We start from the raw sequence: 26865 nt of genomic DNA, 5'->3' as shown, positions 1-26865 counted from the left end.
ACTGCAGTTAATAGATTTGAAATCAAAAAATGTTTGTTTTCAAAATTTACAACTTTGTAAACAGAATTAAAAAACTTAGAAAGAAGAAAAAAATTTGTAGTAGATGCTAAATGAAAAAATATGTAAAAAGAATTATATAACTATCATTAAATACCATAAAATAACAAGTTGTTGGTTATGAATCAGTGGCGGATCCAGCATTTTTTGATCTTTGAGATAGCTAACTTCCAGACATGGAGCTAACTCCAAACATTTATATGTTTATACTTATGTCAAATAATGAGAGTTTGCAAAAAATTGCGATGATTGGAGGCTGGGAACAAAAAACCCTAACATTTTTGCTACACCTGCCCCAAACTATTTTATCAACTTGTTGCTCTCACGCAACTAGACTTATATTCATCGATAATTTTAAAGTTTCATAGTATTATCTCTGAGCGTTCAAAAATTATGACGATATAAAGTTTAAACCCCCTCAATTTGAGGGGGTTGTAATTTTTGTAACTTGTAAATTTTTCGCAAACTCTCATTATTTGACATAAGTATAAACATATAAATGGTTTGGAGTTAGCTTCATGTTAGGAAGTTAGCTATCTCAAAGATCAAAAAATGCTGGATCCACCACTGATTCAAAAAAAATATATTTGTGTGGCTCTCAACTTAACATAGGTTTCCGACCTCTAGTAGACAAAAATATTGATTGATCGGACGTATTATTAGTTAGTAAAGAATTTTTTATTAATGCGTGAATATTTTATAAACGATATGTACTAATTTAAAATTATTGTAAGAAACAGATAATATTATTTACGTAAGGCTTTTCAGTTCAACTGGGAATTTTTTGTTTAAATAGCAGTAGAGTTAAAATAATATTTTATGTACTTTTCCCTAATACTATGTTTTCTGAAACTACAAATGCCAAAGTTGTAAAATCATCTACTGACAGTATATTCATTTTAGATTTTCCTTTAGAAGTTCTTCTGAAAATATTGAGCTTTGTTGATGCCAAATGTTTGTATGAAGTTGTTATATTAACTTGTAAATTTTTCAAAAAACTTATTAATTGCGTTGACGTTCAAAAAACTATTTTTTCAATAAAGTACGACGAAAATGTTATTTCAGATGCACTATACGTGAATAGTTGGAGAACATTATGCTTTACTTATGAAAAAGTCAATAACTGGAAGAAAATCAATAAGGATGAATCTAAGTTAAAAAAACTTAAGTTAAGTGGTCATTATGCACCAGTAGATGCAGTACATATTATGCCTTGTGGAACAATTTGTGTATCAGGTATATGCACTGTAAATGAATAAATTGTTTGTTATTTTAAATTTGTTTAAGTTTTACAAAATTGCATATATACACACATTAGTATATATATATATATATATATATATATATATATATATATATATATATATATATATATATATATATATATATATATATATATATATATATATATATATATATATATATATATATATATATACATATACATATATATATATATATATATATATATATATATATATATATATATATATATATATATATATATATATATATATATATATATATATATATATATATATATATATATTAAACACATTTGAAAATAAGACACCGATAATTTTCAATTTTTATAATCTCAGAGTTGCTATTCTAAATGCAAATTAGGAAATTCTTGTGAAATCAATATGTTGGTTAAAGTCTAGATGATTAACATGAAATGAACATAAACATAGTGTCAAGATAAAAGAAAAACATCTTATATTTTTCTCTCATGATGACACCTTACTTTCTAATAATTAATATGGAACTTAATCCACATGAGGGTTATAACCACAATTTTTAACTTCTTTGTTAACTGTTATAACAGTTAACAAAGAAGAAACAAAGGAGAGAAGAAACAAAACAATTAAGAAAGAAGAAACAAAGAAGAAATATCAACTGTTATAACAGAAAGGTTCTGTCTTGTATTAGATGGATGTAGTGAGAGAAGGGCTATTAGTCTTGAAATATCAAAGGCTATTGATATAGTCTGGAATGCTATTCTTCTCCATTAGCTCAATTCATGTGGTGTATCTGGGAATGGTTTTAAGATTATCAAATCATTCTTTTTTAACTGCAGTGTCAATGTTATCCTTGAAGAATAGCACTTTTCATTTCTACTAACTTCTGGGTTACCACAAGGTTCCATCTTTCTGGTATTGTTTCTAATCTATATTAATGATCTTCCTGAAAATCTTACATCTAACATGGCTCTATTTGCTGAAAACACAATTATATACACCAATCTCTTTAAAAGTTGTCACTTTTTGATTGTTTAGAACGGGTAGCTGAGTGTTCAAAAAATCACAAACGATGCAATCTGTGACAACTTGCATTGTTTGTGAATTTTAACTCCAACAAAATCAGTATTAACTGTATTAACAGTATTATTGTATCAACAGTATTGTTTTAACAGTATTAGCAGTATTAATACAGTATTAACTATATTAACAGTTATTAACTGCAACAACTATCGCAATATTGTTAACATTTCTTTATTGAGGAGTAGCAACAATCTCAAAGTCAATCTAGAGTCCTCTACTACAGAGTGCCTAAAAACAAAAAAAGCGCACTTAAAAACAAAAAATAATAGGAAACTTTTAATTTTTTGCTATAGTAAATGTCTATTCTTACCCAAATACTGCATAGCTTGTTACTTAGGATTAAACTGCATGGCTCATTGCTTGGGATGCCATGCTCTATCTATTAGTGATGAGCCAGTTGCACATTTGTTGCTGATACTGATACTGATGGATAGGAAATAGCTTATACTGATCAATTAACTAAATAATAAAATTTTGAAAATATAAAACCATACAGTTTTAAAACATGTAAACTTTTTCACGGATTCAGAATTGGTTAACAAATGCTTGGACCCAAATCTGAGCCAAACCTTTATTTTAAAAGATATTAAAAAAGCTCAGTTAAAATAATATGCATTTTTTAGTTTTTTTAACTATAAAAAGAAAACTTTAAAAAAATAAATACAATTTTAGAGGAACACTTTTTGTTTCAATTTTAAAAAGAAAATGGCATTAAGATTACATTTTACTTAGAATTCTGTAACTTTATTTATTAGGTTACTATAACAATAACAATAGAACAACACAAAAAAAGTTATTCTAAAAACAACATGAGTCATCTACCCTTCATCTTCTAGGATTAAGTCATACTTCGGATCTTTCTTGGAAACCATATATCAAATCTGTTGCAAAGTTAGCATCTGCTAATGGAATACTGTTGCCATATCTGGGGCGGATCTTCTAATGATGCCCTTTCTCTTTTAGACAAAGTGCAAAAATGCATTGTAAACATAGTTGGACCTGCTCTTGCAGCCAACCTCCAACCATTATCACATTGTCGTAATGTTGCTTCTCCTTCTCTTTTCTACAAATACTATAATGGGCCCTGCTATGAAGAGCTAGTGTCTCTTGTGCCATCTACTAAATATCATTCTCGTGTTACTTGTCATTTAATTAAGTCTCATCTTTTTTCTGTGACTGTTCCTAAGTAAAAACTCTTATCTACTTTTTTTCCAAGAACATCAGTTCTTTGGAATTCACTTTCTTCGTCTTGCTTTCCTGATTCATATAATTTGCAATCTTTTAAGTTGTCTGTCAATCGTTATCTTGCTCTACAATCTTCATCTTTTCTCTTCCAGTAACTTCCAAATCTAATTGGGGTTGCTTGCAGCCTTGTTGGAAGCGAAGATGTTTAAAAAAAAAACACGTTATTTTAATAAAACTATAGGTACATTCAGCTGTTAAATTAAAGCTTATTAATATCATCTTAAGAATAAACAAATTTGCCCGTAAACAAAATCAATATAAACAGTTTCTCAAAAGTAATGCATAAAGTTTAGTTTATTTATTATTTAATTGATAATAAAAATATTTAAAAAAAAGTGATTTATTAAGCTGATGCCAGTTAATCAGTACATCATTACTATCTATGAATGAGTCAAGTTTCCTTTAAACTTAAATAATCTTATTATCTCTCCCTAGTATAAGGCAGAACTATTTGCAATTTTTTTTCTAATTTAACTCTTGGTTTTTATGGCCATACTCTTCTTCCATTCCAATGAAACAGCTTAACCCATTGTTTGACAAACCATTCCAGCTTGTGTTGCTAAAGACATATCTCAATTAAGATGCATTAGATGGAGCTGGCAAGGCTATAACTATTGCTCTTGATACATGTAAAGTTTTCTAAAGTTTGAAATACTGGTCTTCTCCATAAGCTTGCTTCCTATGATGTATCTGGGAAAGTTTTTGAGATTATCAAATCATTTCTTTCTAACTACTTTATTAAAGTCATCCTCAAAGGCCAACACTCTCCTTCATTTCCAGAAACTTTTAGGGTGCCTCAAAGTTCTATCCTTGATCCTATGTTGTTTCTTATTTACATTAATGATTCTCAAGACAATTTTACATCTAAAGTAGCTCTATTGTTGATGACTCAACTTTATACTTCCGTTTTGCAAAATATCTTCTCTTTTCAATTGCTTAGAGCAGACAGTCAATCTTAAATCTCACTATTGGAAGTGCCCGGGGTCCTGTCCCTGGCCAAGTTTAGGGTTTTTTAAAGCCCCGGCTAAACAATAATTTTAGCAGGGGTTAAGCCTGGGGCTTTTTTTACAAATTACAAATTTTGTACTGCTCTTGTTTTTTTTTCAAGCTATAAAAGTTAAATAATATATCTATTATAAAAGGTAAAAGTTTAGAAAAGCCACACGTATATTTAAATATATTTGAAAATATATTTAAATTTTATACTTATAATATAATACTTTACAATAAAAATTTACAACATAAATTTATGTAAAAAATTTGCCATTTTTAGAAAATCTATGTTTCTTATATATTATTCCTATATATTCTTAAATATTTTATTTTTTTCTTACTAGTTATTACTATTTTTATTATTTATGTTGCAGTTGTTATTGTTTTTGTTATTATTATTATTATTTTTATTATTGCTATTATTATTATTAATAATAGTTTATTTGTGTTTCTCATTATAAATATATTTTTAAAATATTTTTTATTAGGCCTGGCGCTAGACATTCTGAAGGTGGGTGAAAAAAATGTTTTGGTGCCTCAAAATAAATTTTAAGTTGTGTAATGTATTTTAATGCAAATTTTTTGATCAAAGGTTATGAGTAAATTATCTTAAAAATAGGACTTTTCAAAACCAATATTTCTAAACAATGTCAGTTGTTGATTAGCAGGAAATAAAGCATGCATGAACAGGGCCGGCAAGAGCTTTCATGATGCCCTGGGCGTAGTAGCAATTAGGCACCCCTATAAGCATACATTTTTTAAAATCAGTAGCATGTACAATTTAATGACTGTGCTTTTATATATAATATTGTTAATTATCATCCATGTTTTCAAGAAAATCTGGATCTTATCTGTAATAAATAACACTTTTTGCAGCGCATTCACTGATTAGGATTAGTTAACAGATTCTTTATAATTATTATTGAAAATACTATTTTTTTGTTGCTTTTTTTGCAAGCAAAAATATTTATTATTACTATTTTATCTTACAACAGAGTTGTATCTAATTTATTTCAACATGTATGTCTGATAGACATTCATTAATATCTAGTTTTATAGTCGCTCTGCAATTATTTTTTCTAAATCAATTTTAGTTTACTTAAAGGTCATTCACCTTCTGCATCAGGTACTGGTATTGCATTAAAAAATTTGAATGAGAATGTATATAGATTGGAAAATAGGCTATTTCTACAGACTATTTGAGTATACTTCGTTGAGAAATCCTAAAGTGTTTCCAGAAGTGAAAAATGAAGACTACTTGAAATTATTATATGCAGTATTAGATGCACGCTGATGATTTCTTGCTGAATAAAAGCTGTGAGGGCTTCAGTACATGAATCAACTAATAGTTTGGAGTTAGGCAGGTATTATTACTACTAGTATTTTTTTTTTAATTCTGATTCACTCTTAACATGGCTGCAAGCAGCAAATATTAGGTTAACGTTTATCAATATAGGAATGTATTGGGATAGTTGTTTGCAGCAAACAACCAAGTTTTGTTGGAGTTAGAATTCACAAAGTACTGCAAGCCTAAATCTTTTACAGAAATAAGGTATTAGTGGTTTTGTGATGATTCATACGGGACTTGTTACTAAAGTGTTATGATATTGTGACAAGGGGGGGGGGGGATGTGGTCAAAAACGGTTAAAAATTGCGTGACGTAGTTTATGGACGACCCCTTAATAATAATCTTGAATAGTGAGTAGTGAACTAGTGAGCATTTTTTTATTTATTTATATCTACGGTTTTTAAAATAAACAACACAAATTCATAAATAATAAAATAATATACAATTTATAAAGTTGCAAATATTAAGTTATAATGATTTAACGCAAAATATGATAATCAAGCTATTTTAAATAAAAAAAATAAATACATATGTTTATCCACAGCTACTGTGTTTTGCCAGAATAGTGGATAAAGTTGGCAAAACTCTTGCTCAGCTGTGCAACAAATAATTATATTAGTAAAATTTTTAATATTAATGTTCAAGAGATTTTAATTTAACATTCAAGAGTTTTCTGGTGGAATGGTTCACCATTCATCATTAAATAAGATTTTAGTTTTTTCTTATAAATAGTTTTGTTTTTTTCATCATGGATGATATTTGGAAGTATATTTCAAAGTTTAGGACCATAGTGGGATAATGCTTGATTACCAAAACGATTGCTGCATTTTGTTTCCTTTAGTTTTAGTGTTCTTTCTGACATTGAGTAGTGAATTAAATTGCATAATGACGTTGGTGCTTCCAGAATAATAGGTTTGTACATTATTAAAAGAACCTTGAAATATATTCTTTCTCTAATTTTCAACCAATGCAATTTGTTAAATTCCTGGTCGTTTACATTGTTTTCTATTCTGATTTTAAATACCATTCTTGCTGCACAATTTTGAATAGACTGCAGTTTTTTTAATTGTGACTTTCAATTCCCCAATAGAGGGAATTGCAATAATCTAGCTGTGCAAATATTAGTGAACATACAATGGTGCAAAAATCTTTGTGCGATAAGAATTGTTTTATTTTGGATATTTTGCTCAATATATTGTAGCAGTTTTTTACAATCTTATTTATTTGTATTTTTAAAGATAATTCTTTGTCAAGTATCACCCCTAAACTTTTTGCTGAGTCAACAAATCTAATGCATTTCTTGTTAATAAAAGTACTTTTAATAATATCTTTTTGAATGCTAGGTGGTGCCATAATTAATATTTTTGTTTTCGATTGGTTAATACATAAGAATGATTCACTCATTTAGATTTAGATTTGTATTCAATATATTTAGATATGTATTCAAGACATTTTAGTATATCTAGGACTAGTGCATTATATTGAGATAAAGGAAGGAATGCTTTTAGAGTTTGATGATCATCTGAATATCCAAAAGTTTTAACATTGATTATGTTCAGATATTTGTAAAGTGGTCTCATATAGATATTAAAGAGTTTTGGACCCAGGACTGTACCTAGTGGTGCTCCATGTTTTACATTTTGGTTTGTGGAATATGAGTTACCAATTTTAACTTTTTGTGCATGATTAACTAAAAATGATTCCAACCAGGGGTGGTGGAAGGAAATAAGGGGGTGGGGGACTAATAATATTTTGCAAATTTTATAAAACTAATATTAATTTTCAGTTATTCTTAAAAAAAAAACTACATGCATTCATTTTCAATAAAATATAATATCAACTATAAACACATTTCACTAAAATTTAAAATTAAAAGAATGTTACAATCTAAAAATAATTTAACGTTTTCCAAAGTAAGAAATTCTGGTCTTTACTTTTTCCATTTATAAAATCTTTTACTACAGCTTTTACATCTATTTACGCGGTGTTCAATTTATAAAATTGAAGAAGTAGAAGATGATTCGATTGCTTCTGAGTCGAGGTCGACCGACTATATGACTTCATCATTTTTAGATTAGAGAAAGAACTTTTGGCTGTGCAGGTTGTCAATGGTATCGCCAAGTAAATTTTTAGAAGTTTTGATATTTAAGAAAACATTATTGAGATTCCTTTACAGTCGTTTAACATATCAATTATAGTTGTGATTGATGTTACCTGTTTAATGTTCATTTTATATGTATTGTTATAAGTTTCCTTAATTGATTTAAATAGAAAGAATTCAGCTTTCAATTTTTCATGAACTAAATCATTTTTATAGAAAACCTTTATATTATCTAAAGCTTTTATGTCCGTTTCACCATTTTCAGTGGACAATAATAACCTTTCTAAAGCAATTATTGATTCCATTGAATTTTCTGGGAACCGATGATTTAATTGACTTTCTATAACATCAAGTACCTCGTAATACTGGGCTCGGTAATATTCCATCATGTTCCATTTGTGAATGTTCAAAGTATTATCATCAAAGCAAGTAGGAGTTAAACGTCGGCGAGGCAAGGAAGCATGAGGTGTATTGCAACCAAATTTTTTAACTCCTTTATTAACACAAGATTCAAAAAATGATTTAAAATGTGTTTCTAATCTCATAAATGATATATGAATTTTTAATAACATTGATGAAGCAATTGTTTGAGCATTTACTTCAGCAGATTGTATATGTTGAGAGAATTGCTCTACAGTTGCAAACACATCATAAGCCAGGTGAAGCCCAAAATATAATTGAAATGATAATAATTTATCAAAAAAACCATATGATTTGGTCCTCGCGGTAAAACAAGTTGGACAAGGAACACCTAAATTGATTTGCTTGACATCCTCGTCAAATATATCGCATTGCAATTTTTTAAACCTTACCAGTTTCTTTGGAGCTAAACAAATGAAATTATACAACAGCTGGCACAATTCCTGTCCTGCGTTCATACAACTGACTTGTTTACAAACATCTTGAAGCACAATGTTGAGTTGATGTGCGTAACAATGTATAAAAATCACTTAATTGACATCACCTTGAAATAGTTTAGCAATACCACTTAGATGCCCTGTCATTGAAGCGGCACAATCGTAACTTTGCCCCCGCACCATTTTCTTGTCTAGTCCACATATTAATAAAATATCATATATTGCATAAAAAAGCGACTTACTGTCGGTAGCATCAACTGCATAGAGACCAAGAAAATCTTCGTATATTGTAAAATTTTCAGAAACTGATCGAACACATTGACATTAGCTCAATACCGAAAATGTCTCGATTTTCATTGCATATTTTAGGAAAAAAATTCTCGATTTAACAGCACTAAGTACATTTCTTAGCACATAATTTGCCATTAGTTCTATCATTTCATTAACAATATCGTGAGACATGTACTTACTGTTTTGACAGCCAGCTTTATAGAGGTGGATAATCTTCACTCCTCGTTAAAAGTAACTGATTAAGATTGCCTTCAATTTCATTATTCCGTCGAATAGCTAAGCCTTGTTGAGTAACACATTTTAATTTAGAGATTACACAAATTAAGCACTCGTAATGCTAATCGCATTGCTTATCATGCATTTCACTTATCATTTGATGTATGGTTTTTAAACCTGCTGCACGTATTGTAGTTAATTTTTCCTGAACCTCCTTATGAAATGATGATAGGTCGTGTTACTCAGTTTTTCTATAGCCTTTTTTCTAATTGTCATAACCAATTGTCAAAAAATTTTATTCACCGCATTTTAAAAAAGATACCAGATTTTTCTTGACAGCACCAGTGCAAATATAACAAAATACTTTCTTTGGGAATGACATAGATGAATCCAAGGGTAATCTATAATCCATTTTTCATTAAAAAATCTAAGTTGTTTGCCATACATTTTTTTGGTTGCTTCAATATCGGCAGGATTTAGGGGAACATGGGGCAAGATGGCGAACGTTTTGAAAAGCCTGAGTTATTGTAAAACTATCAGTCATGAAACAGTAATGCTTTGTCAGTGTGTTGATGATACCATAATAATTCATTGCCTGCATTGATTTTTAATGAGTTGAAGTTGAAGTTGAAAAATTTGAAATAAAATTGAAAATAATAAGTTCATAAATTTGTTATCTGGTCATGTGACCGGGGCAAGATGACTTATTTTGCAAATTCTGCCTCCAATTTTTAAAAAATTTGAAAAATACTTACTACTCTAACTAAAGTAACACAAAATAAACACGCTCCACAAAAAAATATTTCTAAAAAAGTTTCACCTGAAGGACACCATTTTGAATAACCGGAAGCAAGGTATTTTTTTTTAGCGCAAAAAGTAAACTTATGCGCATAAAATTGCGTTAATAATATTTTAAAAAACCAGTTGGCGTTTTAAAATACAGATGGAAATATAGTTTCTTTTTCACCCATTTTTAAGTTTTTTTGTTGAGTTGCTTTTTTTTGTGAGTCAATTTACATATTTTATACAATTATATATATTTTAGTAAAAAAATATCATGCTACTCGCCTTTAAATAAATGCAGTCACTTCGCAATGAGGGAACATTTTTTTTTTTTTTCTAAAAAAAAAAAAAAATCAAGTTCAAATAGTAAATAAAATAAAAACGAAAATAAGATAATAAAAAAAGAATAAAAATGTTTGAAAAGAAAGAAGAAAATAAGCTGGGTGAATTAAACAAGCAATTGCTTTTACTCAGTAATTGGTCAGCATTACGTGAACAAAAGCTTTAACAGTTTTGTTCAAATTTTTATTTACGTAAAGCTGAACAATTACTCTAAAAACGCTGAGTGAAAGCAATTGCTTTTTTTTATTCACCCGACTTACTAATACTACAAAAAAACAATAACAAAACAGTGAGCAAGTAACTATAAAAATTAAGCATGCTCTCGAGTCCTTTATAAAAGGGGTGGTAGTATACGGAGTATACGTGCTCCAGGCGCCGAGATGTTTGGGGCGCCAAAAGACGAAGATAAATTTTTTAAAGTACTACCATATATAAAATAATTATATTGTATGTGTGTTTTTTTCTAGTGTCTATACTCTATACTAGTGTTAAACTCTTTAATGGGCTTTGTTGCCAGTAGGCTACAATGTATTAGAACCCAGACGCCAAGTTATTAGGGGCGCTAGAATTTTTTTGTTGAAGCGCTATCATATACTAAAGGATTTTGTGTGTGTGTTTTTTTTGTTTATATACTCTATACTAGTGTTAAACTCATAGAATCAGCCATTGGCTTTCAAAATTTGTTATGTTCCGTGATTTTTACAAGATATATTATCGTAATTTTGAAATATTTGAAAACAATATCTTCTAAATTCAATAAAATGATATTAAAATTTTTCACATTAATAGATTATTATTATTATTAAAGTAGAAACCTGTGACTGTTTTTCAGTTTCAAAAGATCTGCTTAGCTATTTTATTGGTCATATAATCATTGTATTTAGATGTAATGTTTAGGTGGAGGTAAGCAATAACGTGTCAAATAACTCAACGAGTGCTAAAGAGAAGAATATAATTGATTTTCTCTTTACTAGTAAAAGTGAAATTTGTAAAAATGCATACGCTATGTCTGAGATCAAATGTATTTATCGATGGCATAAAGGTGCAACTCATCACAATGAAAATTGCAATGAATTTGTTTTCTTAACAATTAATTGATTTTGATAAAGGTTTGATAAACCCCTATTTAATAAATCAATCTTTTTTGGGATAATGTATTACTAAAATTAGGGTTGTCAATTATGATGAGAGAAACAGTAACGAGGAACTTCCGCAGCTCCTAACAAGGGAAAGTTTATTTAACAACCATAAATCTAATGTGGATGAATCAGGTATATATAATTAATCTAGCAGAATTTATACACCACAGTTTCTTCAATAATATTTATTCGTATAATATTAGATAATTCTAATGAAATGTTTAGGTGGAGGCATTGTAAGCACTAATCACCTGAAAAACTTTGTTCACAACTGACACCGATGATAGTGAGATTGATTCGGCAATCAAACAAGCTTTACGGCTTTAGGTAGTACAGGTCAAACTTCTGCTTTAGGAGTACAAGTGAACAGCATTTTTCTTGGAGCTCTTGAAATAATTTCAAATCATAACAAAACTTTAAAAAATCATCTATAAAGTGTAGCTAGTCGCTAAGAAAGGGAATTCAGATGCAGGCCCATTACCTCTCATTGGAGTCGCAGAATGAGTTCATACAAAAGTGTGCAAAAAATCTAGGAGTACATGCAGTTTAATCTTGCCCTGAGATCTAGACTTTTTTTGGTAACATCCAAACTCTTAACGTATTCTTTATCTGCAGTCCGGCTAAGCGGAAGATTTTTTTTGTGAAGTAATCTCTTTTTACTAGTTTTTAGATACCATTTGGTCAACTCGGATTGCTGCTCATAAACCAATTACAAAATGGTCACGACAAATTATTGTTACTCTCAATTGTACTAAAGAGCTTACCACTTACATGCTAAATCAAACTGAGTTCTTTATAAAGTTTTTAAAATTGTTTGAAACTACTGTACTTCTAACCTTTTGATACAAAACTCTCCAAGTTGTCGACGAAGTAAGTCGTTTTTTTTAAGTCAACTTCGCTAACTATTAACTATTGATGACGACGTTATTATAAATCAACAACTCAACATGGAAAATAAGAACTCGAAGGCAAGCGGTCAATTTGACCGGCTCACAATATGACGGTCAATTATTTTTTTCACACGGTCAAAATTTTTTTCGTGGTTTAAATTTTAAAATAATATTTTCAAATAAAATCAATACGTTTTAAAATGGAATCTTGAAAATAACAAACGTTTTAAACAACATTTTTCTCTCGCGGAGCTTTAATTTAATTAAAAAATAAAAACAGCTCATTAAGTTTAATGAATATTGTCACGTAGAAGTGCTACTAAGATCTACTTTTTTTTTTAAAATGAATTAAGCGTTGCGTTAAAATATTCGCTGAATTTTTTTTCAAATATCAAAACAATTTTTGAAAAATATTTAAAAACGTAAACTTTAATGCTAAACGAAAATTGTTTTATGAAACAAAATGTAATTAAAATTTAGTTATGTTACATAAAACGAAGTTTTTACTAAAAATGTATTTTCAAATATGAGTTAATAGAATTTCTATTGTTGAATTCCTTTCAACAGGTGGTTTTAACTCAGATCCAATTTGTGTTAAAAATGAAAGTTGTTTGTCTCATTTTAGTCGCCACCATCTTGATAGGTTGATGTTTAATTATTTTATTATAGAATTATTATAGAATAGGTATGTTACATGAAATTTTTAAACTCATCAAATTCTAGATTGTTATATATCACTAAAAAGAGCTTCATTTCAATATTTCAAAAGTGAAAAAATTTTCAAAATCGAAACACCCTACAAAAAGTTATGACGTTTTAAGTACCGATTTTTTGATATTAGGATTTGTTGAAGCCACTGTAGTCAAAATAAAGTTTTTATTAACTAAAACTATTATAACTTAATCAATTTTTATCAAAAGTTTATATCTTGGTATCAAAAGATTGATACAAGAGTTATCTACAAATTTATAAAGGTTTCTAGATTACGGGCACATCCGGGGGCAAGAGGGGGGCACAAAACCAACATCCATTCCGGATAATAAAGACTAACAATATTTATAAAAAAGTGTTTTTTTTAAATGAAAGTGTAAACTTTTATATACAAGATGTTTTGTAATTAACTATCAGACCACAATCAAATATACAAGTTTTATCATTGTCTTTGGGTGGATGTAGGGGTGATGGTTTCAAACACCCTATTATCAAAAATGACTCTTTTTTTTTATAAATATTTATCTTTATAGTTAAAAAGAAATCAAGTTAAAATCAAAAATTATATTTTACTACTTTACAACATCACTAGTAGCGCACCCTTTGTTTCAAGGGGTGTAGATGCGGAAGGCTCCCCCCCCCCCCCCTTTTACAACCTAAAAATAAATTATATTTTTATGAGATTCGAAAAAATATTTAAATGTAATTAAAATGATAAACTTTAATATAAAAACATCTTTTACCAAAATTCAAAATACATCACATAATGCTTAGTGATAGTTATAGATGGTTCCCCCTCTGACCTGAAAAAAATTTTAAAAACAAAAAATGTTTTATAATACTATTTTAATTAGTTTACATCTTGGCTTTTAGTTAATGATTAAGATATTGCATTCCCTTAATGAAACTATATAATAATCATTGTTAACAATAGACACGACGTGAATGTAAGCTAGACCCGTCTTTCAAAAAAATTGCAAGTTCCACTACTCGTTTTATATTTTTGCAAGTTCCACTACTTGCTGTAGTTTTTTTTGTCTAAGTTCCACTACTCACTGTAAATTTTTTTTGCAAGTTTCACTACTCGCTGTACATATTTTTTGCAAGTTCCAGTACTCCGTGTACATATCTTTGCAAGTTCCACTTCTCACTGTACATTTTTTTTGCAAGTTCCACTACTTGCTGTAATTTTTTTTTTGCAAGTTCCACTACTCGCTGTAAACTTTTTTTGCAAGTTCAACTACTCGCTGTACATTTTTTTTGCAAGTTCCACCACTTGCTGCACACTATATATATATATATATATATATATATATATATATATATATATATATATATATATATATATATATATATATATATATATATATATATATATATATATATATTCAAAAAATAGTAAATTCAAGTAGTAAGATAATAAAATGCATGTCCAATAATCAAAAAATAATGGCAACATTAGGGAAACATCAACTACAATGTCAACAACTAGCTGGAACTTTTTCATATAATAATCAACAGCTTCAGAATCATTTTCTTTTCTAGTCAAGTAAGAAATAGTAATAGCCTTTCTGTGTGTTTTTTAAGTTTTTCTATTCTGCTATTGTGCAAGACTGTCATTGCTGTATCGGAATCATATCGTTCATAATTATTATTGATATAGTATGTATTAAATATATATTATATTATAGTATATATTTAATATATACTATAACATAGTATATATTAAATATATAATATACTATAAATATAATATACTAGAAATAGTATATTAAATTTAATATACTATAAATATATTATATGTCTATATATTTTTAGACAAATATTAGTATATTACTAATATATCATATATTCTAAATACATAAAAAAGCAGTATATTATATTATTATATGGTATAAAGCTTTTTAAAAATGTAATAATGTGATTTGACTGAGCAAAAAACATGTATTACTGATTTAATATATAATAAATGTTATTTTTACATTGATACTTTATAAATGTAATATTATTACTTATATCACAAAATCATTGTATAGAAAAATCACATAAATTTTTTAATAATTATTATTATTGGCTTATAAAAACGAATGTTTAATATCCTTGAGTACCCCCCCCCCTTCTCCCCCAAAAAGAAGTCGGAAAAACAAAATTTAGGTACCAGAAGTGAGGGTAAAAATAGGGTATCTGCTAGTTAAAATAAATTCTTGAAATTTGGCATGTGCATAGAAAATGTATAAACTTAAAAAAAGGAATAGGATAGAAAAAAAAAAGATAATATCTTTAACATTTACTAAGCACAAGAAGGACAACACACTTTTTGATATCAATAAATAACACTTTAACTTTCGTCAACATAATAAAAAAATACTCATTAAAAAAGTTCAACTATTCTACTTTTAAAAAAACTTCTAAGTTAATATAAAATTCTAAAAAAATATGCTACAAAGCACCATCCTACCATACTGCCTAAACGCCAAGTTCTAAAAACGTGGAACAGTTTTTTAGCACAAAAATCGGTTCCGTAAAACGCGGGATTTGACATACCTATATAGAATACAAGAAAAAAAAGGTGCCAACGCACATTTGATCATTTTAAATTTATTTTAAAATAATTCATTAACTGTAATGACTTATTTTTTAAAATGTGAATTAAAAAAAAATCTTAGTTGGAAGAGAGAATTGTCTTTAGTTATATGCAACAATTTCAAAAAGAAGCTATGTTTTTTATGTACGATGCAAGATTTTCTAGCATACTCAAACTAGTTAACTTGGCATTATGACCTTTAGTTAACCATGCTGGAAGTGGAACATTATTTCCTTTGTATTGCAATGCTACACATAAACAATGATCAATTTTTATTGATTCAAGAACAGAAGGAAAATGCGTTAAAGGATCGAATATTAAATTGTAATAAATAACACAATTTAGATGTTTTTTAAATTGAAAACCTTCTGGTGAATGTTTACTGTTTAACTTGTTCCATTCAGTTATTTTATCATTTTCAGAAAAAAAACTAAGTTCATCTTCTTGATAAATACGAGTTTTAGGTGGTCTTCTTAAAGCAATAGGTGATGGTAGTGTGGAAGGCTGTTTTAAGCATTCGCTTGAGAAAATTTCAGGAATAGGGTTTAAGTTCCAATTTAACTTGCATTTTATACCTCGAATAATGTACTTTTCATTAAAATGCTTTTCACATAAGACAGAATTTGGTGAAGGCACCCAATCACTACGGTTTACAAAACGAATCCAATAATTTAGCAACTGTTGATTTTTCAACGGAAAATGAAAAGAAGCAACTTTTATATCTTCTAAAGAACTGTTGTATCCAGTTTTACAACCAAATGCAACACATTTGTTAACCATAATATTCAGCTTTACTAATAATAACAAATTGTCTAAAATAGCATATATATATATATATATATATATATATATATATATATATACATACATACATACATACATACATATATATATATATATATATATATATATACACATATATATATTTACATATATATATACACATATATATATTTACATATATATGTATATATATATACATACATATATATAAATATATATATATATATATATATATATATATATATATATATATATATATATATTATGTTTTTTTAATATTGCACTGTCATTATTTTGTTGCGTAAATAGGCCTCTTAGAATTGGCCTGTAAAATGTAACATACACGGCCGTGTAATATAGTAGGCCATGGTCCCACATCCTGAAACGGGGTCTCGTGCTAGAGCCTGCTGCGGTTCCAGCATCAGACTCCGTTATATATAAAAAAGTAATTTTAATAAGATCAATTTTAAAAACGTTTTATTTTGATCAGTAAAAAAACACGAACAGCAAGTGCGTTTACAAGCATGCGCTGTTCATAAAAAGTAGTTTGATTCTTTTTGTTTTTTTGCCAAAAAAAAAGAAAATTATCAAAAACATAAAGCTTGTTATTTAAGAAACCCCTTTTACTTTCAAAATCTAAATCATTTTTGTATTTATTTAGGGTTATTTGTTTTAAAAAAGATTAGGTTTTTAAATGTTTTAAAGTTAAAACTCAAATTATTAGTTTTTCAAAATTGATTTTTCAATTTAATGAGACTGAAAGGTTTTTAAGAATTATTCACTTAAAGATCGAAGTGCTAAACTTCACTTTTATCATGAAATGGTATCAATCATCCATTTTAAAACAATAATAACTCCTTAAATTAAAACCACAAAAAATGACCTAATTTGACTTTATTACACTTAAACAAACAAGGTAGTTTACTTAGTTGGTCGTCAATTTTTATTTATCAAAACATTTTTATTATTATCATAACATCATTTTTAAATGTTATTTTAAACAAGAAATTATATTGATAGTGTACCTATTTTTATTGCTCTTGGCAATCAAAATCAAGATTACTGACCAAATTATGTTTAACGATTCAATGAGGGATCGTCCATAGATTACGCAACGCTAAATTTCACTGATAAATAAAAAAATATATAAAAAACACTTTTTAAAAAACAACATTTTAAAAAACAACATTTTAAAAAACAACATAAAAATGGACTAAAAAGTAAAAATATATAAAATAATAAATATATAAAAAAAACTTTTTAAAAACAACGTTTTAAAAAAGGACTAAAAAGTAAAAAATAAAACTATGTCATGGGACCCAAGGACTTTGTGTTCGTACACAACCTGAAATATCTATTAAAGTCAATGACTGAAAAGTCCTTGGGTTCCATGAAATTGTTTATTTTTTACTTTTAAGTGCATTTTTAAAATGTTGTTTTAAAAAGTTTTTTTTTATATATTTTTTATTATTTACTTTTTAGTCTGCTAAGAAAGTTTATATACGCTAAACTAAAACGCTAAAAGTTTGTAGGTTATTGTTTGTTTTAATTTTTTTTCTTAACGATTTCTTTTATCTATGCTAAACCAAAGGTGTTTTGCGTCGTTTGATTTAGTTAATTTTTTTAACGATTTCTTTTATTATTACCGCTGACCTCGTGTTTATTTTTTAATAAAATGGTGTAATAAAACAAAAAAGGTTTTCCTTCGCACAGCCTTAAGTTAAATAAAAATCAAACATCGCTTTAAGTTTAATGATCATCGCCGTGTAAAAGAGCCTGAGATTCGCTTCTGTTTTTTAAATATATTTCACGTTGCGTAATTTATGGACGATCTCTAACAGATGGACGACCTCTAACAGGTTTATGGACTTCCCTAGGTTTATGGACGATTCCTAACAGATTTATAGATTTTCCTAATTAAGTAAATACTAACTGTAGTGCTAAAAAGTGCTAAAAAAAACTAAAATGCTAAAACTAAGTGCTAAAAAAAATACTAACTAAAGTGCTAAAAACGCGAGAAATGACTTACACAACCGTTCCAAAAATCTTAGTTTTAAGAATAAATAAGTTAAGCTATGGTGTGTGCAGGTGTGCGTATTAATATACATATTAAGTGTGTATTGATTTATCCGCCGACCTCAATTTACGACCGGGCCCTAGTGCTAGAGTACCAACTGACCCTCCCTTAGAGTAAGGCATGTTTTTATTAAATACATATATATTTTTTCAAGGTTCCTTTTACAGAAAAAAAAAACGCGCAATTAGTAATTATAAATTTCTTTTTAAATCATTCATTCTTTTATTTTTTGCAATTTGCGGCAAAAACTTACAAGAAAATAAATAAAAAGCTTTGAAAAAGAAAAAGAAAGATGACTAAGTACAGTTGAAAAGAAAAATGATCTTAGTTAAATACAGCAATTTTTACTTATTATCATTAAAATAATATGTTGAATATTTTTATTATATTTATTAAATAACACAGGTCAACAAAAAAATTTTTTTTGTTGAACAAACGATACATTTTTCGTAGAGCATTTCTCATTTTGATTTCAAACATGATATATATTTTTACCATCACGTCAAGTTGTAAAGATATTTGGGTTCAAATCTTTATTATTTGGGGTAAAATCCCTTATATTGTCAAAAAAAAAAAATTTCGTTTATTCACAGAGATTTTAAAAATAATATTCGTTTCTAATAAAAGTAAATACTTTTTATATTATTGCTGAGAAACACTTTCTTAAAATTTTTTTAAGAGTTTTTTTTACAATATTTTTTTGTCAATAAATTTTAAGTAAATATATTTATGTTTTCTAAAATCTCTATGAAAATGTTTTGAGACCCAGTTTGACATATTTTTGAATAATTTTTTTAAACAATGTGGATTTAACCCCAAACACTAAAGATTTAAGACCAAAAAAAAATGAATTGTTTGCTTGACAAAAAAAAAATTTTTGACCTGTGTATAATAATAAAATAAGAACTTTTATCATTTAAAAAAAAAAGATTTTGACCACCAGTAAAATGAAACTAATCTAAGTGAACCAAAAAAGTTTCTATACATTTAAATATTCCATATATATAAATAGTTCCAAATGATATCCTGATTATTTGTTAAACATTTTTCAAAACTCAATTTTTTTTTTCAACTGGCGAAAATTTTGGGAAGTCAAAGTAACAACTTCATTTCTAGTCAGTTAGCGGTCATTGACCGTCGACTGGCCTTTTTTTTCCACGCTGACTTTAGCTGTTACAGCTAATTAGTAATCTTGGCTGCATTCTCTCATCATGGCTTGATACTCTGGCTGAAGGAAGAGCTGTTACAGTTCCTCTTATCTTTTGAGACTGAATTTTTGAAAAAACGAAAAAAAGAGCAAAACTTAAATTAAATAATTTACAGAGATTAAAAAACTAAAATATTTCTCATTTTGTCCATTTACTGGCCCATTGTGCGATGGATCCAGATCAGTCGCAAAATCTAATAAGAAGAGCAATTTTTAGACTTTTATTTTTAGACATGCAAACCAATCATAACACATTTTTCGTAAATTTTTCTTTGTATATCGGTCTTATGCTATCTTATCTATGTAACCATGAAATGGCGTATACTTCATCAACCATCATCATGACGTAACTTAATAATATCTCAATAGTTCTATTAAAATTCAAGTCTTACAATTTTATTAAAATTTGATGTCGTTTTTAAACAGCCTGCCTATTAAGCTTAAATTCTTTTTTAAACAACATGCTTTATTAAATATATATAAATATACTTAAAAAATTTTCTTTTTTTAAATCTGAAAGTTTTTTTTTTTTTGGGGGGGGGATAAGCAATTGCCCCCTTTTTCCCACCATCCCCATCCTTATAGATTTATCCCTACATATATATCTGTGTGTGTGTGTATATATATATGTGTATATATATATATATATATATATATATATATATATATATATATATATATATATATATATATATATTTATATAGGGGAAAGGCGCCTATGATGGTATACTTAACTTTGAAGCTTCATTATTCAGTATCCTGAAGACCAATAATAAAAGTTTTGATATGGATACAATCCTTGTTACATCTAGAACAATAATTACCCTGGGAGTTTTTATCAGTTTTGTTTTTTTATAAGTTATTCTTATTGTAAAAAAAAGCGCAAGTATGCCATCATAGGCAACCACTGCTCCTATGATGGCATAGGGGAGGATGGGGCTAGTTAGGATCGAGGGTAACTTAATGATTTCATTTAACCTTAGAGTCTTCCCTCAGAAAAGCCAGAAATTACTCGAAACCATGTTAATTTACCATTTCATGCTACATACCAGCAAAATTATGCACATGCGCATAGGATATATTGCGTTTTAAGTATTTTTTGGACCAAAAAAAAATTTTGGAGCATCGCTTTCTTTTAACTTTACTTAAAAATAAGTTTTTCTTATAAAAAAAAAGGTTTTCCCAACTCGTCAATATTTCAACACCCCCAACTCGTCAGTATGCCATCATGGGTAAAAGTAATCATTTTCATTAATACAAGCTGTGTCTGCTTTGTTCAAAAGATAAAATTAAAGTAACTATTCCACTAAATGCACAAAACTTGAATATAAAATGCATGAAAATTTCGTTTCTGCACAGTTAATAGTAAAATCACAATCTTAAATATATGAAGGAAATAAAACTACAACAGCACATCCCAAAATCGATTTTTGTTGATTATAAAAACAATATTTGTGCACAAGGGACGTTTTTTCACTAAAACTAATGTAAAGTCAGTATAGTCATATAGGTCTAATCATTTTTTTACCAAAACCAATTTTAATGGAAATATGACCGGTATGCCATCATAGGCGCTATGCCATCATAGGCGCCTTTCCCCTATATATATATACTCTTCCTGATGATCCAGAAATGGTGAAACTTAAAGTTGAAGAAAAAATTTAGATAAGTGTTTTTTACTAATTTATTATTGCTCTGTTCTTTAAGAACATTGAGCACTCTATTTGTAAAATACACTAACATTATTTATATATATATATATATATATATATATATATATATATATATATATATATATATATATATATATATATATATATATATGTGTGTGTATATATATATATATATATATATATATATATATATATATATATATATATATATATATATGTATTTTTTGTTATCTAACTTTATATTCTGATTTCAAGGCTTTTTATTATTCACAATTTAATATTGATATGATTATATAAAATTATTTACAAGGCTCACGTGATAGAACAGCATTAGTTTGGAATTTACGAGATTTTATTGAAGAAGGTGCTGAAGTGCCTTCTTGTAACATATTGCAAGGTCACAAGGTAGTTAGTTTTTAGTTGATTATATTTTGCATTTATTACTTATATATATATATATATATATATATATATATATATATATATATATATATATATATATATATATATATATATATATATATATATATATATATATATATTTTAATTGTAAAAGTTTTTTTTTATGCATAGGGTTGGGTTTGGGCCATAGACAGTGATAAAAACTATCCAAACCAAGTGATTACTTGTTCGTGGGATAAAAGTCTTAAAGTCTGGGATTTAAATAGTGACAACAAGGAATCGCTTACTACTTATGAATATCATCCTGCAGCAGTATTAGACATTAAGTGTCATGATAATGTTTATACTACTTCTTGTTTTGATAAATCAATTAGAGTTTTTGATCCTCGGTCAAACTCTATTGTTTTGCATTCCATGCATCATCGTAGACCGGTAGTTTGTGTGGATGTGACTGACAAGTATATTATATCAGGAAGTGAAGATCAGACTATTGGCATTTATGATGTGCGAGCTGGAAAACTATTAAGGAAATTAAATCTTGATACACCTGTGTTATGCATGAATACTGGTGTAGAGCAGGGCTTTAATTATTTAAGAGTGGGTGGCAAGTGTGGATCTCTAATAGTGTTTGATATCACTGATGACCGGTTTACGTTACTAGATTCAACCCAACTTTGGGAACATTATAAGCTTACTACTTTGTGTAATTTTTCTGGTTGTATTATTGCTGGTTCACAAAATGGCATTGTAAGATGCTACAAACCTGATAGGTCTTCAACTCTCATTTACAAGTTTCAAGCTCATTTTGGTGAAGTTTCTGCATCGTATTCATTAAATAACCTTTTGGTTACTGGCGGTAATGATAATGCTACTGTGTGGACCTTTAATCATATTTGAAAGTTTTACTTATTGAATTTTATTTTAAAACTAACATAAAGAATTATTGAAGTATAATAAAGAGAAGCTAAAAAACTTCATTAATTTATTTAAACCTAAATTTGTAATTTTTGATATGCTTTTTATTCACAAATAATTGTTTTACACATTTTCAATAATAAATTATTTATTATCAAGCTAATAAAGTGAACCTTTATGGGGTGGACACGGAAAAATCCGGTCAACTTTAAATTGAGATTTCTCTAAATTCATAAATGCTTTTTATTTTTTTTATATTAAACGTGTTTACATCAATTAAGGTTTAAACTTAATGTTAAGGAGCTTGATGGACTGTTTGGCAAGAGATCGAATTTTGTAGCAGGTTGATGCCATTATTTTACAGATTTTTCTTTTTTCACCATATTGGTGGCATTAATTTTTTTGGAAATCCTTTTTATTTTTTGTTACTCCACCTGTCTTACGAAGAACTCCTTTAACTATATCTCAAAAATCTTCAATCTTGCTTTCTTTAGGACGATTTGGAGGGTTCGCATCTTTAGGAAAAATTTTCACATTATTATCATTACACCACTGTAGAACTTTTTTAAAATAGTGAAAAGCTACAAGATCTGGCTAAAAGAGACATTGGTATTTGTGTTTTTTCATAAATGGCCTAAGTCTTTTTTAAAAGGAATTCTTTGATGTAAAAATCGGCTGTCAAGGTCTTCTTGACAGCCGAACAAGCTGTGGCATACCACAGCTAGAACATGTTTATCTTTGTTCTCATAGTAAAATTGTTGACCAGGAAGTTGTGAAAAATCCCCCTTGCATTATGCTTCGTTGTCTTCAATTACGCACATACTTTTATCCGCCATTATTTTAACCAACTTCTTTGCGCTTCAAATTCCTTTAATTTCACCATTTAAGCTTCACTTAGGTGTATTTTTTTAAATGAAATTTACTTTAATTCCAGCATCTTTAAGTACTTTTTTGATATAAGAACGCGAAGTCTTGAATTTTCTAGCTAGATCTGGTTCGAATTTCTTGCTATTGAACTGAGAATCAACTTGACCTTTTTGAATTTATGAAAAGTTTTCTTTCTTCCACTTTCAGGTTTTCTTTCGAAGCTTTGAGTAGTCTTAAACTTATGTATAATATCTATGACTGTAGATTTTGGGACATTTGTGCCTTTAGCAATCAAGCGATATGAAGTCGATAGAATTTTGCTAAAAAATTCAAAACTTTTGAACTTATGCACCTCAATCTGTTTCCAAAGCATTTTGCAAATTTTTTGATTTGCAAACAAAAGTTTATCAACACAAAGATAAGGAAGTAACGTTTAATTAAAAAAAATAAATAAATAAAAAGCATTTGTAGTTTTAGAGAAATCTCAATTTAAAGTTGACGGGATTTTTCCGTGTCCACCCGATAAATTACATTTTTATGCTTTAAAAACGTTTTGAGTACTGAGAGTGATCGTGGTACTTGAAAATTTTATAAATAATGAAAACATAATGAAGTAACTAAATTCTAAAGCACTGATGTGCGCAGAAGAAAATGCTATTTTTTATCTCTGAATACTCTAAAATAACACGAGTCATATAAAATCATACGAGTAAAGTATTTCAAAAGTAGTACATAATACGTGTAGAAGAAGACTCAATTAGAATCTCCGTAAGTATGTTGCTATGCATAGATATAAGACTAGAATATATGGTGACTATAGTTCAGGAGCGGATCCAGACCATCTAGTAAGGGAAGGCAATTTTTAGGTTTTTTCGATTTGGTGGATCCAGACTCTTATAAAGTGTAGGGAAGGGGGGAGTTTTCAGGTTTAAATCATAAAACTTTTTTTGTAAGTTTTTTAGAATATTAGTCTTACACTGTTTTAATGTAGTTATTAAATCCCAACAGTCTGATTTTTTTTAAACCACTTAAAACTATTAAATTTTTTTATCACTTTTTTGACAGCCTTCCTAATTAATTCCATTTTCAAACAACATATTTTTTATATATAAATTTACAAAAAAAAAGATTGATACCACGGCGATTTTTTTTGATTGATTTTCTCCCACTTGCTATGGTTTAGAAGGGGCGACTGAATAAGTGCGAATTTCATAACTGCGAACCTGCATAAGTGCGACTGGCATAAGTGCGAACTGGCACAAGTGCGAACTTACATAAGTGCGAATCACTTGCAAAAACTTGCATAAGTGCGAACTAGCACAAGCGCGAACTGGCATAAGTGCGCCAAAAGAATTTGCAAACATTGGCATAAGTGCGAACTGGCATAAGTGCGAAGTGGCAAAAGTGCGAATCAATTGCAAAAACTGGCATAAGTGCGAACTGGCACAAGCGCGAACTGGCATAAGTGCGCCGAAAGAATTTGCAAACATTGGCATAAGTGCGAACGAGCATAAGTGCGAACTGGCATAAGTGCGAATCAGTTGCAAAAACTGGCATAAGTGCAAACTGGCACAAGCGCGAACTGGCATAAGTGCGCCAAAAGAATTTGCAAACATTGGCATAAGTGCGAACTGGCATAAGTGCGAACCAATTGCAAAAACTGGCATGAGTGCAAACTGGCACAAGCGCGAATTAGCATAAGTGCGCCGAAAGAATTTGCAAATATTGGCATAAGTGCGAACTGGCATATATCGGCTTAGTGGCCTCAATGCCACGAAGCCGTTTAGACCTTTTTTTTTTTATCAAAGGCTCCTAATAAATTGGGCTTTAATAAACGTTTTTTCCAAAGTTGGTTAGGCCCGGTAGTGGGTCTTTGTTAATAAAAGTATTAAAAGAGGTTGTTGAACTTTCCAATGAATTACGAGGTTACTCCACACAATGTTTAAAATATTATTTATATTTTTTTTTTTTTTTTTTATTGCTTCTTTTTTATTTTATTTTTTTTATTTATTTATTTCGTCATTAAAAAGAAATAAGCTTTTACAATGTTTTTACAACATAAAAATATAACATTAAAGTTTTGACCGGAGCCGGCAGAAGACATGGTCTTATCATCCAGCCCCGTTAATATAATTAAAAAATTCAGCCGATAAAAATGAAAAAGGAAAGTAGAAACTAAAGAGAAAACTGATTTAACAATCAATTTACTATTTGCACACTCATACTTGCAAATATAAGTCCGTTCATATATACATACAAAACCAAATAAATTCTGTTTTATATTCCATCTACAAATGGCGTAAGTTATAATAAATATTGCATTTACAAATTGCGTTATTATTATAATATAGAATAATATCAAACATGTTTTAAGTACCATACAATATAATTAACATGTTGCGTCAATTTATTAGATATTAATTAAATAACATTATCAAAGTTTTTAATAAAAGGATAGTAATTGCTTTGTATCAAAATCAAATAAGTGTTGTTTTGTTGCACGTTTAAATTGTTGAGTTGAGGTTAGAGTTTTTATATTACTCGTTAAAACCAAGTTCCATAACCGCGGCCCTCGGCAAGATATCGAAAAATCAGCTTGTTTTAATAATGTTTTAGGTATAAAAAAGTTATTTATTGAGTATTTAGTTTCGTATTTGTGGTTTAAAGAAAAAAAGTAAGTTTGGAAAATGCTTGGTAGCATACCATTTTTAAACTTGAACATAAAAATAAGTATATTAAGAATATTTATTTCATAGACATTAGGCACTCCAATTTCTCTTAGTAGTGGTCTGGCACTAGCGTATTTATTTGCATTTAATATCAAGCGACTTGCTCGTTTTTGTATTTTGTAGATTGTATTTAACTTTGAAGGATAAGTACTTGCCCAGATAACGTTGCAGTAGCTGATGTAGCTATGAATAAATGCAAAATAAATATTTTTTAAACAATTTGCGTTCAGGAGATGTTTTGTTTTATACATAATACCAATAATTTTAGATATTTTATTTTCTATTACTTTGATATGATTACTCCAGCTAATATGTTCATTAAGAATTACGC

General features: G+C 28.3%; 1 protein-coding gene across 2 annotated transcripts; it reads left to right on the top strand.

The window, feature by feature from the left end:
- The first annotated feature begins 717 nt into the window (after window positions 1–717).
- On the top strand, window positions 718–23082 carry LOC100209290 (F-box/WD repeat-containing protein 9). Of its 2 annotated transcripts, XM_065812575.1 has the most exons (4): window positions 718–811; window positions 973–1293; window positions 21932–22026; window positions 22195–23082. In XM_065812575.1, the coding sequence occupies exons 2-4, from the start codon at window positions 1266–1268 to the stop codon at window positions 22918–22920; spliced, it is 849 nt and encodes a 282-aa protein (XP_065668647.1). In that variant the 5' UTR covers window positions 718–811; window positions 973–1265; the 3' UTR covers window positions 22921–23082. The 2 variants fall into 2 exon arrangements, with proteins under 2 accessions (XP_065668647.1, XP_065668646.1); XM_065812574.1 differs by lacking the exon at window positions 718–811 and having other exon boundaries at window positions 820–1293.
- The last annotated feature ends 3783 nt before the right edge of the window (window positions 23083–26865 follow it).

The sequence above is a fragment of the Hydra vulgaris genome, chromosome 12 (genome assembly GCF_038396675.1).
Source record: "Hydra vulgaris chromosome 12, alternate assembly HydraT2T_AEP".
NCBI lineage: Eukaryota > Metazoa > Cnidaria > Hydrozoa > Anthoathecata > Hydridae > Hydra > Hydra vulgaris.
This window is presented reverse-complemented; position numbering and strand designations above follow the sequence as displayed.

What these genes read in the sequence shown, in the direction of transcription:
- LOC100209290 (XM_065812574.1), top strand. Translation starts at nt 897, where the DNA reads ATGTTTTCTGAAACTACAAATGCCAAAGTTGTAAAATCATCTACTGAC. An exon ending in TGGAACAATTTGTGTATCAG is followed by an intron (nt 1,294 to 21,931) that starts GTATATGCACTG and finishes ATTATTTACAAG; the next exon opens with GCTCACGTGATAGAACAGCA. An exon ending in ACATATTGCAAGGTCACAAG is followed by an intron (nt 22,027 to 22,194) that starts GTAGTTAGTTTT and finishes TTTTATGCATAG; the next exon opens with GGTTGGGTTTGGGCCATAGA.